This window comes from Pseudophryne corroboree, chromosome 4 (genome assembly GCF_028390025.1).
Source record: "Pseudophryne corroboree isolate aPseCor3 chromosome 4, aPseCor3.hap2, whole genome shotgun sequence".
NCBI classification, from domain to species: Eukaryota; Metazoa; Chordata; class Amphibia; order Anura; family Myobatrachidae; genus Pseudophryne; species Pseudophryne corroboree.
The window spans coordinates 377,606,979-377,624,561 of NC_086447.1; the positions used below are offsets into that span (position 1 = coordinate 377,606,979).

At 46.4% G+C, this 17,583-nt stretch overlaps 1 protein-coding gene across 6 annotated transcripts in view; it reads right to left on the bottom strand.

The window, feature by feature from the left end:
* ERICH1 (glutamate rich 1) overlaps positions 1–17,583 on the bottom strand; it is a 254,498-nt gene that overhangs the window by 63,585 nt on the left and 173,330 nt on the right. For all 6 annotated transcript variants that reach the window (XR_010175981.1, XM_063916660.1, XM_063916657.1 and 3 more), the window contains 2 exons: positions 9,966–10,310; positions 71–265 (listed from right to left, as the gene is read on the bottom strand). Coding sequence is in view for 5 of the 6 variants with exons in the window: in XM_063916660.1 (XP_063772730.1) it covers positions 71–265; positions 9,966–10,310 (540 nt within the window). In the remaining variant the exon portion in view is untranslated. The remainder of the gene's footprint in view (positions 1–70; positions 266–9,965; positions 10,311–17,583) is intronic.

Consider the following 17,583-nt stretch of genomic DNA (forward strand, 5'->3'; position numbering starts at 1 on the left):
TCTGGCTTTAGCTGATAAGCAGAAAGTAATTCAGTGGTAGTCTTGAATAAAATAGTTAGAACGTACATACCGAGAGGCATAGAGGAATGTTCTTTGAAGCTGTGCAATGCATATTTTAATCTTTCAATATCCTGTAGGAGAAGAAGTCTCTTGAGATGATGCAAGCTCTGGAGGTCAGAGAGAGGAGTTGTGCCATTCTTGATCTGGTCCAGAATCTCCTCAATCAGCTCAGGGGAAAAAACAGACTCTGCACATGTAGATTTGCCTGAAGAAGGTGTAGACAACATTCTAATAAAATACTAAATAAACCAGGTACAAACTAAGCATAAAAAAGTCTAGAAGGATAGGATTAAACAATGATACAAAACAAAAGTAATCCCAGTCATTCTACAAAAAACATCTGAATATAGTGTATGAAATATATTGTATGAAATCATCCCCAGACCCTAAATATACCTGGCTAGGTTTAATGATACATTTCAGGTTACAGAACAGTCCTACAGAATCTGTGGCTGTGAAACTACAGGCAACAGCTGGACAACCACATTATCCAGCTCAGCTACAAAGCCTGCAGAGTGATCCGTAGACTGTTTCCAGCTGCTTAGTTACAACTCCCAGCATGCTCTGCTAATAGTGCTTGACCTCATTAGCAATACTAACAAATAAAACTGCAGATAATCACACACTCTGATCAGAAACATACAGATCCACGTCCAATTTGGTTTGATCGCATGTGGCCCTACTAATGAATTTGGATGATCATCACTCACACACACACAAATAACAAGTGCAGTCACTGATAGACTGTTACTCTGTCTGAAAACAACTAGCATCAATATCTGTTATAAGCCATTTTCGGTGAACAGACCACACATGCAGCAACTACAAGTCACTTTCTCTGATTTGGCCAAACAAACTTTTGAAAGTAGCTATTATGGCTTTGACTTGGACGTATCTCTTCTTTCACACAAATGGCGAGATTTAGCATACAGATCTTGCGCAAAAGTGAATTTTTGCAGTGGCCGATGGAACTTTGCGTGAAATGGGCATTTCAAGATAGGAACTGAGCAGCGACACATCGATCGCACAGACCTGTTTCTGTCTTTTTAGGCCTGTCATGGGTGTGTAGCTGCAGTTCTGTGTCATGTGTACAGAGAAGGGAAGCCTATATCAGATGGATCTCATACACCTAGCATGGGACTGGCACAAGGCACAACACTAATGATGACAGTTGCAGCTGAGGAAGGAAAAACAGTTGCTTCCTGCTTGAGGCGCATGGATCTTAGCATTAGCCCTATGGAAACTCACATTAGCATGGTGTGGGAACTCAGGCTGCCACTTTGCTTCCAGCTCAGAATCAGACCCAATGTGTGGCCACTTTTGGTCTGGCTAATACAGTCTCCTGATTTAAACCCAACAAAGTATTATATGTACTTGCTGAAAAGGAGATTGAAATTGGAACTCATCACAGCAAACTGTTGTAGTAGGAATGGCTAGAACAAATGTTTGGAACTGCAACTCCAACAAGGACCCATCCAGTTAACTAAGGACAGAGGTGTCATAGAGAAGTGTGTGTGTGTGTGTGTGTGTGTGTGTGTGTGTGTGTGTGTGTGTGTGTGTGAAGGGGGGGGTGAGGGGTGGGGCACTACATGCAGTATATAGGGCGAAATGCAGCTGCTGCATAGGCCCAGTGGCAGCAGATTTTCCTGCCTAGTCTGCTGTGTGTGTGTGTGTCTGCGGATCTGAGCACTAAATCATCGCACCAGAGAGAAAACAGGAGTTATAGTCTTACCTTGTTACCTATAGTCTTACCTATAGTCTCTTTGAGTCCATAGGGGGCACACGATTCATTACACTAGGTACAGGTTGGATGCGGAGGCGTCCAGGCACCAATTGGTTAATTTTAATTACCCAGCAGTCCTCTGGCCCCCCATCCCCTATACCCTTCCTGCAAGGGCCTGCCAGTTTTGGATAACAAGCCCATGGCGGGAGCAAGGCATAGAAATGAAGGAAGACCAACACTCTAACAGAGTCACACATACTTCAGTAAGGACACACTTAACAACCCAGGAACAATATTCCTGCAGATCAGGTGCGTCTGGAAGGGCGTCCTGTGTCCCCTATGGACTCAAAGAAAAGGATTTAACAAGGTAAGACCATAAATCCTGTTTTCTTTTTCGTCCACTAGGGGGCACAGGATTTATTACACTGGGACATCCTAAAGCTGTCCCCCCAAGGGTGGGTACACTCCTGGACAGCGCTCAAAACCTTATGCCAAAGGCTGTGTCATTTGACGCAAAGGTGTCAAACACATACAATTCAAAAAGGTGTGGGCTGAAGACCACATGGCTGCTCTGCAGAGCTGCTCTGCTGAAGCCCCATACCGAGCTGCCCAAGATGCTCCTACTGATCGAGTAGAATGGGCCCTGATTCCTTCTGGAACAGGAAGCTCAGCAGCCCTGTAAGCCTGACCAATGGTCAAACAAAGCCATCTGGCTAAAGTCTGCTTAGAGGCTGGCCATCCCCTCTTTCGATAGTCATACAAAACAAATAGAAAATCTGATATGCGAATCTCCAAGCATGGATGGAGACCCTGTGGTGCTTCAAGAATACTCGAATCCTGGCTTGTAGATCGAGGATCTTGTCTTGCAGAAGAAAAACCGTCTGTAATCGCGTGTCCAGACACGCACCTAAAGGAAGCAACTCTTGAGTAGGCTGAAGTGACGATTTTTCGCCAATTTATCTTCCAGCTGTGTGATTGTAAAAGGTTGACAGTCACCCGTACATGTTGCTCCAAAGTCTCCCTCAACTGAGCCATGATGAGAAGGTCATCCAAGTAAGGAAGTATTCTGACCCCCCTGCATCTGAGATGCGCTGTCATGAGCGCCATGACCTTCGTGAATACTCTTGGTGCTGTTGACAAACCAAAAGGTAACGCCTGAAACTGATAATGATCCTCCTGAATTGCAAACCTGAGGAATCGTTGGTGAGAGGGATAAAATAGGATTTTAATTACCTACCGGTAAATCCTTTTTTTGTAGTCCGTAGGGGATACTGGGAATCCATTTAGTACCATGGGTATAGAGGGGACCACTAGGAGCTGTGGGCACTTTAAGAAATTGATAGTGTGCGCTGGCTCCTCCCTCTTTACCTCCTACCAGACTCAGTCTAGGAAACTGTGCCCGAGGAGTCGGACATACTTTGAGAGAAGGATATAAAAGGATGTAGTGGTGAGCTTACGAACCAGCACACACAAAACAAGAGGAAAGCCATGCTAACCAAACTTGAAATTAGTAACAGCAACAGCTGAACCAACAACATTACTTAATTAAGTAACAGTGCAGGAAGAACAAAGCACCAGGCAGGCGCCCAGTATTCCCAAGTTCAGCTCTGTCATTATGGAAAATTAAGTAGGGGCTCTTGTGAGACAACGCCCCCAGTTTTGACACACGTCTTACTGAAGCCAAGGCCAACAGTGTGACGATCTTTCAGGCAAGCACAAAGGGAGGTTGGATGTGCAGAACACCTTTCAAGAACGTCTGCACCTCTGGGAGAAGCCAATTGTTTCTGAAAGAAAATAGACAAGGCCGAAATCTGGACTTTTATGGAGCCTAGACGTAGGCCCACATCCACACCCGACTGTGGGAAAAGTCCCAGATGAAATTCCACTGCAGAATATTTTCTGCTCTCACACCAAGAGACACATTTCTTCCAAATCTGGTGGTAATGTTTAAACGTTACTCCCTTCCTGGCTTGGATCATAGTCGGGAATGACCTTGTCAGGGATCCCTCTCCTGGCTAGAATCAGCCGTTCCAACTTCCATGCCGTTAAACGTAGCCGCGGTAAGTCTTGATAGACGAACGGGCCCTGTTGCAGAAGATCCTCGCGAAGAGGCAGAGACCACGGTTCTTCGAGGAGCATCTCCAGAAGATCCGCGTACCAGGCCCTTCTTGGCCAGTCCGGAGCAATGAGTAGTGCTTGAACCTTTTCCCTTTTTATTCTTTTTTGAATTCTTGGGATCAGAGGAAGTGGAGGAAACACGTACACCATCTGATAGACCAGGCATTCCCAACCACGGTCCTCAAGGCACACTAACAGTGCAAATTTTAGTGATATCCAGGCTGCAGCACAGATGGATAAATCAAAATAACCGAGGTGCTAATTAAGTCACCTGTGCTCAAGCCTGGATATCACTAAAACCTGCACGGTTAGTGTGCCTTGAGGACCATGGATGGGAATGCCTGCGATAGACCAATGGAGTCATCAGAGCGTCTACTGCCACTGCCTGTGGGTCTCTCGACCTGGAACAATATCGCTTGAGCTTCTTGTTGAGATGAGAGGCCATAATGGCAATCTGTGGATATCCCCACCGAAGTGTCAAGCACCTGATCACCTCCGGATGAAGGCCCCACCCCCCTGGGTGCAGGTCGTGTCTGCTGAGGAAGTCTGCTTCCCAGTTGTCTACTCCCGGAATAAAGACCGCCAACAACGCCACGGCGTGTTTTTCTGCTGGGAGAATTCTTGACACCTCTGACATCGTGGCTCTGCTTTTTGTTCTGCCCTGTCGGTTTATGTTTGTCACTGCCGTCACATTGTCTAACTGGACCTGAATAGCCCGATCTTAAAGAAGAGATGAGGCCTGCAGAAGGGCATTGTATATAGCCATGAGTTCCAGGATGTTGATTGGAAGGACGACTTCCTGACTTGACCATCTTCCCTGAAACTGCACCCCCTGGGTGACTGCTCCCCAACCTCTGAGGCTTGTGTCTGTGGTTAGCAGAATCCAATTCTGAATCCTGAACTGTCGACCATCGATTAGGTGAGAAGTCTGAAGCCACCATAGAAGAGAGATCCTGGCTTTTGGCAGATTCTCTGGTGCATGTGAAGATGCGATCCGGACCATTTGTCCAACAGATCAAGCAGAAGGGTCTTGCATGAAACCTTCTGTACTGAGGCGCCTCGTAAGAGGCCACCATTTTCCCCAGAAGGCGAATGCACAGATGCACCGATATCTGGGTTGGCTTCAGGACAGCCTGAACCATCGACTGGATTACCAATGCCTTTTCCAAAGGAAGGAACACCTTCTGAGACTCTGGGCCTAATTCTGAGTTGATCGCAGCAGCAAATTTGTTAGCAGTTGGGCAAAACCATGTGCACGGCAGGTGGGGCAGATATAACATGTGCAGAGAGAGTCAGATTTGGGTGGGGTATATTCAAACTGAAATCTAAATTGCAGTGCAAAAATAAAGCAGCCAATATTTACCCTGCACAGAAACAATATAACCCACCCAAATCTAACTCTCTCTCAAATGTTATATCTGCCCCCCCTGCAGTGCACATGGTTTTGCCCAACTGCTAACAAACTTGCTGCTGCGATCAACTCAGAATTACCCCTCTGTGTGCAGAATCATTCCCAGGAAAGGAAGCCTCCGTGTTGGTTCCAGGTGAGATTTTGGAAGGTTCAAAATCCACCCGTGATTCAAGAGTAGTCTGGTTGAGAGGGCAATGCTGTCCAATAACCGCTCCCTAGATGGCGCCTTTATCAGAAGATCGTCCAGGTACAGAATTATGTTCACTCCCTGTTTGCGGAGTAGAAACATCATCTCTGAACACTCTCAGTGCTGTGGAGAGACCAAATGGCAGGGCCTGGAACTGGTAGTGACAGTCCTGCAGTGCAAACCGTAGATAAGCCTGATGAGGCGGCCAGATTGGAAGGTGAAGGTACGCATCCTTGGTGTCCAAAAACACTAGGAATTCCCCCTCCTTCAGACCTGAAATCACAGCTCTCGGAGACTCCATCTTGAATTTGAACACTCGTAAGTACGGGTTCAACGACTTGAGGTTCAGAATCGGTCTTACCAAACCGTCCGCTTTCGGTACTACAAACAAGTTGGAATAGTACCCCTTGTTTTGCAGTTGAGGTGGAACTGGAACCATGACATGTGTCTGTACTAGTTTTTGAATGGCGTTCTGTAAAGTTATACTTGCAACTTGAGAAACTGGTAAGCCTGATTTGAAGAATCTGTGAGGTGGAAGCTCCTGGAACTCCAGTCTTTAGCCCTGGGATATAAGAGCTATGACCCAGGGATCCAGGCACGATCCCATCAAGACGTGACTCAAGAATTTTAACCAGGCTCACACCTGACGATCTTCCAGGCATTGCTGTCCACCTTCATGCAGAAGGCTTGGAGGAAGTAGATCCGGAGTCTGTTCCTGTGAACCGGCAGATGCTGGTTTGTGAGGTTTACCTCTAGCGCCTCTGGCGACGGTAGAAGAACCTCTGGCCTTGCCCCTAAATTTGGCAGTCCGAAAGGACTGCAAATTGGGTGCTGAGTAGGCCTTCCTAGCTGGGGGACCTGCAGAAGGAAGATATGTAGACTTACCCGCTGTAGCTTTGGAGATCCATTTGTCAAGTTCATCTCCAAATAAGGCCTCCCCTGTGAATGGTAAGCCCACCACAGCTTTCCTGGAGTCCGCATCCGCAGTCCACTGGCGTAGCCATAGACCCCTGCGTGCAGACGCTGCCATAGCTATAGTATGTGCATTAAGTAAGCCTATTTCTTTTATGGCTTCCACCATAAAGTTAGCAGAGTCCTGTATATGTTGTAGGAACAAAACAACCTCCTCTTGAGGTAAAGTGTTTAACCCCGTAATCAGATTACCCGACCATTTAGCAATGGTTTTTGTAATCCACCCACACGCTATAGTAGGTCTTTGGGCCACCCCAGCAGCTGTATACAAAGGTTTGAGTGTAGTCTCAATTTTGCAGTCAGCCGCATCTTTTAGGGAGCCTGCACCCGGACAGTCAATGCAATTTTTCATGAGAGCCTGGATACCGATGCATTCAATATTAGTGGATTTTCCCATTTCTTCCTATTGTCAGGAGGGAAAGGGAAGGATGATAACAACCGTTTAGGGATGTGAAACTTTTTCTCATGATTAACCCACAGTTCTTCAAACAGGGTATTTAGTTCCTTTGAAGCAGGAAAGGAGGCTGAGGATTTCTTCTTTGTATTAAAATAAGATTCCTCACTTTTCTGATAGCTTCTATGAGAGCCTCTATTCCCTGTGACAGAGTACCATCCCCCACCTCTGAGTCCACCTCACCCTCCTCATCATCCGAGTCAGACTGAAGGATATGGGCCAGAGTACGTTTTTGTGGACAGATGGCGAGGGACTGAGATGCTGGCTTGGGTACTTAGTCCTTTTTCATCAACTCATCCACAGACTGCCTTAAGTATTGCGTCTCCTTCTCATTTCAAAATAACTTAGTAGAAATGGAGGAATCATTTCCCGAATGGAGTCCAGCCATGCTGGTTCTGCCCCGCTAGCCTAGGAAGGGACACTACACTGAGTACATACTAGTGAACCCCTTGAAGAAGAGGAACACTGTGCCTTACATGAAACACACTTTTTGACATGCTGTATAGTGACAGCCCACACACACAGAAAAAAGGTTAAATGCACAATTAACCCACAAAGAGCCCTTCCAAGGAGAGACAGAGAGAGTCTGGAGCCAGCACACGGCGCCCTCATCACTAATGCCAAGCTTAGCCGGGTCGCAGACTAAGTAACTAGATTAGGGACTCAGTACACTAATTAACGCTCCCCCCCCCCCCCCCTGCTACGACCCCCTGGTACCCCTGAGGTAATCCTATCAGTAGGATCCTCCAGTGAGGAAGCATCCAGAATAGGGAGCACTAAAGATCTCACTAATCTTGCCACATGCGCATCCACTGGCGGCGAACTCTCCCATCTAGGGGTTAACGGCTGAGGTGCAGACAAACAATCCATAAACTGAGCCATGACCCGGGTCCTGTGGGGGAATGAGATTAACACAAACCCTGCATGTGCGTGGCACTGAAACAGGAGTCCACTTGCTAGCCTTCTTTGAAGACATAGCACAAAAACATACAGGGTCAAGCAAGAGAAATAGGTCTCCAAACTTTTAAGAAGTGGGAAAACCTATAAAAACATATGCAAATATATATAAATATGTAATCACAGATGTGTATCACTAAAAAGTGTGCATACACAGACAGACCCAAAACACAGCTGTTCCTATGGTTGTATAAGTGGCTATAGCTATATAAGTAAACCACACACACACACACACACACACACACACACACACACACACACACACACACACACACACACACACACACACACACACACACACACACACACACACACACACACACACACCTCTCAGCTTTTAGCAATAGTGGGTAATAATACTCAACACTCAACTGTCCTGTGAAATGCAGGCCGGAGAAAACAATCATGAACGGGCTCACAGAAGGCCCAAATCTCCTTCACTGTGCCCCAGCCAAAGCATACATGCTTTGAAAACTGGCCGCCTGGTGTTTTATGGGCGGGGCCAGCCAAAGGAGTAGCAATACACCTGAGTCTGGCAGTTAACCCTTTGTTCCAAGACAGTTAAGGGATGGGGGAGGGGGTCGCAGGCCACAACCTTCCCACCTTGGGTGCTTAACCTCCCGGGACTTGCCCGAGTCTGTCGCACTGTCCGTGGTGGTCTAGTGGAAAAGCACAGGTGACCTGATGCCCCACTGCCCCCACACTCCGCTGTCTCCTCTGCTGGGGTGGATCGCCGCTGTTATGGCTCCCCTGGTATGACCAGGGAAGCCGCTTCTTACCTCTCAGTTCTGGCCTGCGGCTTGCGGGACTCCGGGAGCTGTGTGCGCCTCCTCGTGAGGCCTGTGGCGGATGTCACCAGACTACTTACCAGTGCTGTCGCCGCCGCCGTCGTCGGGTGATGGAGCACGTTCCGGGTGTCCTAACGACACCTATACCACTGCTCTTGATAATCCTTTGAGCCTCACTGCTCCTCTTCATGGTGCTCCTGCCGGCACCAATCTAAAAAACTGGTGGGCCCTGGCGGGGTGTGGGGTATAGGGTAGCCAGATGGTCAAGATTACAGGGCTGCTGAACTTCCTGTTCCGGAAGGAATCAGGGCCCATTCTACTCACTCGGTAGGAGCATCCTGGGCAGTTTGGCAGGGGGCTTCAGCAGAACAGCTCTGCAGAGCAGCCACCTGGTCTTCAGCCCACACCATTTTAAAATGTTATGCGTTTGACACCTTTGCGTCGGATGTTGCAGCCTTTTGGCGTAACTTTTTGTGCGTAGTTCAGGAGCATTCCCACCCTTGAGGAGACAGCTTTAGGACGTCCCAGTGTAATGAATCCTGTGCCTCCTAGTTGATGAAAAAGAAAACAGGATTTATATCTTACCTTGTTAAAGCCTTTTCTTTGAGTCCATAGGGGACACAGGACGCCCTCTCAGACGCACCTGATCTGCAGGAACATTGTTCCTTGGTTGTTACGTGTGTCCTTAACTGAAGCGTGTGTGACTTTGTTAGAATGTTGGTCTTCCTTCATTTCTATGCCTTGCTCCTACCGTGGTCTTACTAACCAAAACTGATGGGCCCTGGAGGGGTGTTTGGATTTGGAGTTGGGTGGAAGGAGGGGGGGGGGGGGTATAGGGGACGGGAGGCCCAAGGGATGCTGAGTAATTAGAATTAACCAATTGGTGCCCGGACACCTCCGCATCCAACCTACACCCAGTATAATGAATCCTGTACCCCCTAGTGGACGAAAAATAAAATCTGGTAAATGGCTTACTGTACTGTATTACATTAACTGCACTTTGCTTAGAACAGACTATGGGGTTGATCCTATTAGCCGCAAAGAAATCGTGGGTGCGAATCATCGCGGCAGCAGACGTACTTTATGGTGGCCCGAATTCGCACAATAGTGCTCGCTGCCCCATAGGGCTGCAAGCACTTTTGTGCGAGTTCGGACTTAAACCAGAGCATGAAGGGTGCCGTTGCCGTCGTTTAAACGCACCCTTTGCGGGTAATAGGATTGTCTCCTATAACTTCTGTCCCTATCCGCAGACAACTGCTTAGAAATGTAAAAGGAAAGGTAAATACATTGCATACCCTCAGTGAAATAAATCTCTTGAGTTGCTTGAAGGAAATCTAGCAAGTCCTTTGTTTTGCTCTGTATTTCTTCCTCTGTCTGTTCATCACAATGCTTAACTTCATCAGTTTGCGCTTGGCCTGCTCCAGCTTTAGCTTTCGTCCATAGGCCTGCAGCCTTCAGCCTTTCTTTCTGTCTCTTTCGCTGCAATTTCCTTCTTTTGTTTTTATTGATAGCCACACGTTCAAATGACTGGGGCTGATGCTTTGATTGCTGCAAACTGTTGGCAACATCAGAGGTACACTGAGTCATAACATTCACTTTCCTCTTCCGTCTGCGTCTTCTACGTTTCTCCACTGGGTGCGCTAATGAAACAAAAGCAGCTATTACACGTTAGTTTCTGGAAATGTCTTTGAATAACCATTTATACATTTTGAAAGCTGATAGCCTGGCACCCTAATGGGGTTTTACGACTGATACATGTATAACACCTATAGAAGAATAGATATTTTTAAAAGCTCTCTAGTATGCATTGTACACTGTAATGTATTTTAGGTTAGACTTCCAATAATTTACCAAATATTCCAACACAGACCTACTCCATGCAACTTGCTTATATAATTTTTCCCCATTATTTAGTTGTGCAGGGAATACAACTAATATAACAAAAGGTTTGCAAACCAAATATATATGCTAGGATTTCAACTTATAGCCAATATCCTTAACCTATTATACACACCTCCTAACTGTCCCGCATTCAGCAGTACAGTCCCATTTTTCTGGGGCTGTCCCGCTATTCCTCCTGGTAGGCCACAGTGTAAAGGGCCCCATACACTAGGACGATAATGCCCGATTTCATCGGATGAAATCGGGCATTTTGGAGGCGTTTCCGATCCGATGCGCGTTCCCGTGAGCATCGGATCCTCCAGATTGAATGTGCTGTACATTCAATCTGTTCCGACCCCGCAGGCATGGCTGGGATTGCCCAAGATACATGGTATGTAAAAGGACAGCATACGATGTACCTTGGGCGATCCTGCCCCCAGCCCGGGAGGCTGTCGGGGGAGAACGCCCGCGACATGTCAGACGGACATGTCACGGTAGTGTATGGGGCCCTTAAGCGTAGTGGATGGGTGGGGAGTAGAGGGGCACACAGCGCTGCTGCAGAGCAGTGGGTGAGCAGCCGGTGATAAATTTGCATGGCATCTATTCAGTGCAAGGAGAGCCTGGGGGCAGCCCAACATCTGAGTGTGCAAGGCTGCCGCCACAGTGATGCAAATAGGGGTGCTGTGAGGTTCTGCCCCCTGTTTGGCCACATGCATAGTTACATAGTTGTTGAGGTTGAAAAAAAAGACAGATGTCAATCGAGTTCAACCTGTATTATAATTTTATATTAATTAAATGTTGTATCCTTGGATTTTTTTTCCAGCTGGGAATCTATCTAATCCATTTTTAAACTTGATTGAATCCACCATTACTACCTTCTCTGGCAGAGAATTCCAAATCCTTACTGCTCCTACTGAGAACCCTTTTCTCCGTTGTGTATGAAATTTTTATTCCTCTAACCTCAGGGGGTGTCCTCATGTTCTATGTAAACAAATCTTTGCTAAATCCTTGTATTGTCCTTTTATGTATTCATACCTCCCAACATGACCCTCTCCAGGAGGGACAGAATGCTCTGCTCCTGGACTTCCATCTTAATGTATGATTGCCATCACCTATTCTGAAACACCTTTCTTATCCACTACCCTGTTCAACACAGGTGCCAGCAATCATACATTAAGAGGAAAGTCCAGAAGCAGAACATGGAGTCCATCCTGGAGACCGTCAAGTTGGGAGGTATGTGTATTTATAAATATTATTAATGTCCCCTCTCATTCGCCTCTTTTCCAGTGTAAACAAATCTAACCTTTTCAGTCTTTCTTCATAATTCAGTACCGCTAACCCCTTAACCAGTTTGGTGGCTCGCCTCTAAACCCTTTCGACTTCCAAGATATCCTTTTTATAGTGAGGTGCCCAGAACTGTACACAATATTCCAGGTGTGGCCGCACCAATGATTTATACAGTGGCAGGATTACACTCTCATCCCTTGTCTCTATTCCCCGTTTTATGCATGCTAACACCTTATTTGCTTTTGTTGCTACAAGGGGTCTATTTACTAAGCCTCAGATGGAGATAAAGTGGACGGAGATAAAGTACCAGCCAATCACCTCCTAACTGTAATTTTTAAAACCCAGCCTGTGACATGGCAGTAAGGAGCTGATTGGCTGGTATTTTATCTCCGGCCTCTTTATCTCTACCTGAGGCTTGGTAAATAGATCCCCAAGTCTATTATCGATGAGCACCCACAAATCTTTTTCAACTACTGTTATCCCTACATTTTCCCCATTAAGTTTATATGCTGCCCAATTGTTCTTAGTCCCAAAGTGCATAACTTTACATTTGTCTATATTGAACCTCATTCTCCATTTATCCGCCCGTAGCACGTAGGATTTCCATATGGAAGCAGTAATGTTGGGAGGTATGCATTATCTGGGGCTTTATGTAACATTTTGTGGAAATATCCTACACAGGATATGGGATCAGCGAATGTTCATGGACATAAACGCAAACTCCCTGGACAACTAGGTTATTGGAGCCCTATTGCTATAGTTTTTTTTTCACTGGGAGCAAGACCGTAACTATAGGTTGGCAAAAATAGCACCGTTAGGGGCTCTTATCGACAGGGTGGGAGAGGGGTGGATCAGCAAGTTAATGAAAAATAATATGGGGTGGATGGCCTATAATTTGAATTGGGATCACAGTGTGTTCTAATAAACTAGGGGCATGCACATTGTAACACTGTGGTATATAGTATGAATTGGCAGCATGCATAGTGTGGCATATAATGTGAATGCTTTAAGTGGCATAACATTTCAGTTTCAGCTGGTAGTAGGAACATCTAAAAGTAATTTCACAATATGAAAGTCATTAGATCCTCTCTGGGCCTACGCAACTCACAAGTCCCCATCGATTCAGTTCAACTTTCCATCCTACTATGGCAAAAACATTTAATTAGCGGTGAGTTTGACGGATATTGTTTAATGTGGCTTTAAAAGTGCCATGGACGCGACTTTTTGCTATTCAATCCGTGTTGAATTAACAAGGAGTTTACTTTGATTTTAGTTTACAGCCTCTGAGTACAGCATGTGAAACGTAAGGTAAAAAATTAAGGTAAGCACTTTGGCACTCAGTACTGGACCTGTGCATGATTAAACAAATCCACAAAACATGAGCTGTTAATGGTACTCGAGCACTGGGGCTGTGCACATCTGTCCTGAAAGGTGTTCCTTTGTAATATGTATGACTACAGAACATATTGATCAGGCATAAGTAAGTGGAGCGCTAAAGCTGCTGACGAAAAACAGGTCCCAACAAGCCTTACCTGTGTCACCATTTCTGATGAGTACAGGTAAATATGTCATACGGGAGAAATTCATTTATCACAGCACAACAACTATATTCTCCTGCTCTATATTTTGTATGCTGATTTTGAAAACATTTTATAAAGAACAGAGATGGTGCAGCATCGGTGGAAAACCATGGATGACCAATAGCCAACCCAAGCTTGAGGCCAGTTTTGATATTCTTGATCAGCACAAAATTACCATAATAAAATTGAAATTAGCTTCAATAGTATACAGATATCTATGATAAAACTAAAATTCCGATATACATAAATGAAAAGTATGGAAATATGGACGATCACTGGATGCCGAGGCTTTGCTATGTTTATATGTCCCCCGCGAGTGCTCCTCTCTGCAGCCATCATGTATACACAAGGGCACAGTGCACCACATGTCAGGGAAGGCACAGCAAGCGGTTAGTCAGTTTTCACCCAGTACCCTCTGCAAGATTAATTCTATTATTGTACCCCCAGTATAAGCAATCTGTATACGAGTGACTCACGCCACATATGTACACAGTACTTATTACAGTAATAACTACTTGTACATTATTAGAGAATTAAGTTGAAAAATGTGGAAAGAAGTGTGTAATCTGGTTAAAATAGGCAGTTTATGTACTTTCGCTAATAAGGTATGATGTTGGTAACAGTGTAATAAATACTTAGGATTAGTATAGCACATAATATACCTCCCAACAGGACATATTCTAGGAGGTACAAAATGCTCTGCTCCTGGACTTCTCTCTTAATTAAGGATTGCCATCACCTGTGGTGAAACACCTTTCTTATTCATTAACTAGTTCAAAAAGGTGATGGCAATCATAAATGAAGAGGAAGTCCTAGAACAGAGCATTAATGCTGGGTATACACTATACAATTATCTGTCAGATAATCTGCCAGATCTGGCTGGTTGGAAAGAAAATCTGGTAATGGATGGGAGCAAATGACCACTTGCTTCCAAACACTGGAAAATGCCAACAACAAAACCTGTTGTTCAGAAAAAAGGAGATTTATGGTAGACTTACCATAGTTAAATCTCTGTCTGCGAGGTACACTGGGTTCCACAGGGAATACATCGGGGTGTAGAGTTGGATCTTGATCCAGAGGCACTAACAGGCTAAAGCTTTGACTGTTTCCAGGATGCATGGATGCATCGCATGGCCTCCTCTATAACCCCGCCTCCGGACACTGGAGCTCAGTTTCGTTAACCAGTCCAATGCAGTAGCAGGTAAAAGAAGGCAGATGTTAGTCACATAGAACCACATTCTCACGACAGGAGAAGGGACCAGCGGCTAATGCCATACAAACCCAAAGAAGCTAAGTGCGTCAGGGTGGGCGCCCTGTGGAACCCAGTGTACCTCGCAGAAAGAGATTTAACTATGGTAAGTCTACCATAAATCTCCTTTGTGTTCCACAGGGAATACATCGGGATGTCCTAAAGCAGTTCCTAATAGGAGGGGACGCACTAGCGGGCACAAGAACCCAGCGTCCAAAGGAAGAATCCTGGGAGGCGGAAGTATCAAAGGCATAAAACCTAATAAACGTGTTCACTGAGGAACACGCAGCCGCCTTGCACAATTGTTCAGCGGACGTGCCTCGGCAGGCCGCCCAAGAAGGTCCAACAGATCGAGTAGAATGGGCTTTGATAGCAGCAGGAGCTGGAAGACCAGCCTGTGCATATACTTGTGCAATCACCATTCTAATCCATCTGGCCAAAGTTTGCTTATTCGCGGGCAAGCCACGTTTGTGAAAACCAAAAAGTACAAAAAGGGTATCGGACCTCCTGAGAGAGGCAGTCCTCTCCACGTAAATACGGAGAGCCCGTACCACATCCAAAGACCGCTCTTTGGAGGACAAACCTGGAAGAGATAAAGGGGGTCATTACAAGTTGATCGCTAGCTGCCGTTGTTCACAGCGCAGCGATCAGGCTAAAAATCGGCATGTCTGCGCATGCGTATGCTCCGCAATGCGCACACACGACGTACGGGTACAAAGCCCGTTGTGGTTGTGCACAGGTTCTAGCAAAGTTTTCAGTCGCACTGGGGGCCGCAAGAAGATTGACAGGAAGGGGGCGTTTCTGGGTGTCAACTAACCGTTTTCAGAGAGTGTTTGCAAAAATGCAGACGTGGCTGTGCGTTCGCTGGGCAGGTGTATGACGTCAAATCCGGACGCGAATAGGCTGAAGTGATCACAAGCGCTGAGTAGGTTCAGAGCTACTCAGAAACTGCACAAACTGTTTTTGCAGAGCTCGGCTGCACATGCGTTCGCACTTCTGCTAAGCTAAAATACAGTCCCCCAGTGGGCGGTGGCATAGCGTTTGCACGGCTGCTAAATTAGCTAGCGAGCGAGCAACTCGAAATGACCCCCAAAAGCCGGAACCACAATCTCTTGGTTAAGATGGAAAGATGACACCACTTTAGGTAGATAACCGGGATGAGTTCAAAGAAATGCCCAATCACAGTGAAAAATCAGAATGGGTGTACGACAGGACAAAGCACCTAAGTCCGACACCCTCCTAGCAGAGGCAATAGCCAGTAGAAACACAACCTTAAGCGTAAGATATTTAAGGTCCACAGACTCAGAGGTTCGAATGGAGACTCTTGTAGGGAATTCAAGAAAACAGACAGATCCCATGGAGCCACAGGAGGGACAAAGGGAGGCTGTATCCGTAAAACACCTTGAGTGAAAGTATGAACGTCAGGAATGGACGCAATCTTCCTCTGAAACCACACCGACAAGGCAGAAATATGATCCTTGAGGGAGGCCAGATGAAGGCCTAAGTCTAGGCCTTGTTGCAGAAAGCCAAAAGTCTGGAAGTTCGGAAATTGTATGCATCATAATTCTTAGCAGCACACTAGGTGAAGTAAGAATTCCAGACCCTGTTGAAGAGTCAAGAACCACGCCGTCAAAGCCAGTCTGGCCAGGTCTGGGTAGACACAAGGGCCCTGAACGAGGAGGTCTGAGCGTTGAGGAAGTAGAAGAGTACGCTCTATCGATAGACCCTGCAGGTCTGAGAACCAATGCAGTCTGGCCCATACTGGAGCGACTAGAAGTAGTATTCCTCCTTTCTTGCTTGAACTTCCGTAGTACCCTGGGCAGGAGTGACACTGGACGTATGGCAGCTGAAAGTTCCATCGAATTGCCAGTGCGTCCACGAACGCTGCTTGAGGATCCCTCATCCTTGATCCGAAGAACGGAACCTTGTGATTGTGTCGAGACGCCATCAAGTCTACATCTGGTAGACCCAGCGTGTCCACTAGAAGTTGAAAGACTTCCGGATGAAGACTCCACTCCCCGGCGTGTACGTCCTGACGACTGAGGAAATCCGCTTCCCAGTTGAGGACTCTGGGAATGAACACTGCCGATATTGGTGGCAGATGGCGTTTGTTATGAGCCACGGCTGTGGCTCATTCCTGTTTTGCATTTTTGTTATGTATTTTATGTTATACTTCTGTTTATGTTCCCCGTGGGTGTCATGGGGTGCTTGGAGCTCACCCTTAAGGAGGGGATACTGTTATGAACCACAGGTAGTGGTTCATTTCTATTTTATGTTTATTTAGTTGTCTTGCATGCCAGGATTTCCCATTGCTCTGTTTTAGATTACTCTTGTCTGCTGCCGCTGGTGAGTCTGTGCAATTGCAGCTTGTTCCCATGTGTTCAGCCTCATCTGGCTGCTAATTGCATCTTGTCAGCTTGGAGTCCTGCAATAGGCCAGCTGCACTGGATTATTAATTAGGCCTCTCTGTTATATGCTGGCTGATTGCAGTTCGCAGATGCTGGTGATATTTCTGGGTTTTCAGTCTGCTTGAGTTCTGAGCTTGGTTCCTGCTAGTTCCTGAGCTTCCTGTTTGCTGTATCTGTTGCAGAGAGTGTTTCCAGTCCTGCTCTATCCGGTCGTTCCTGTCCTCAGTGGTCCAGTACTCGGAAGTTGTCATCTGTTCCTGGAGTCCTGACCGAGCACCTTTAACATCCTGTGGTGTTCGTGAGTCGCGGCGTAGCCGTGTGTTGCGGCTTGACCGCTTACTATTTATTATTTGTTATATTGAGTCTCGGAGCTTTTGCGGAGGATTCCGCTCCCACAAATCCACTCTGGTATCCAGCGGTGCTGGGTAGGAGTAACGGATTAGTGGATTTTGGTTGTCCTTTTCCCTGGCGGTTTGTCCGCACATACTTCTGGTTTAAGTTTAGTTAG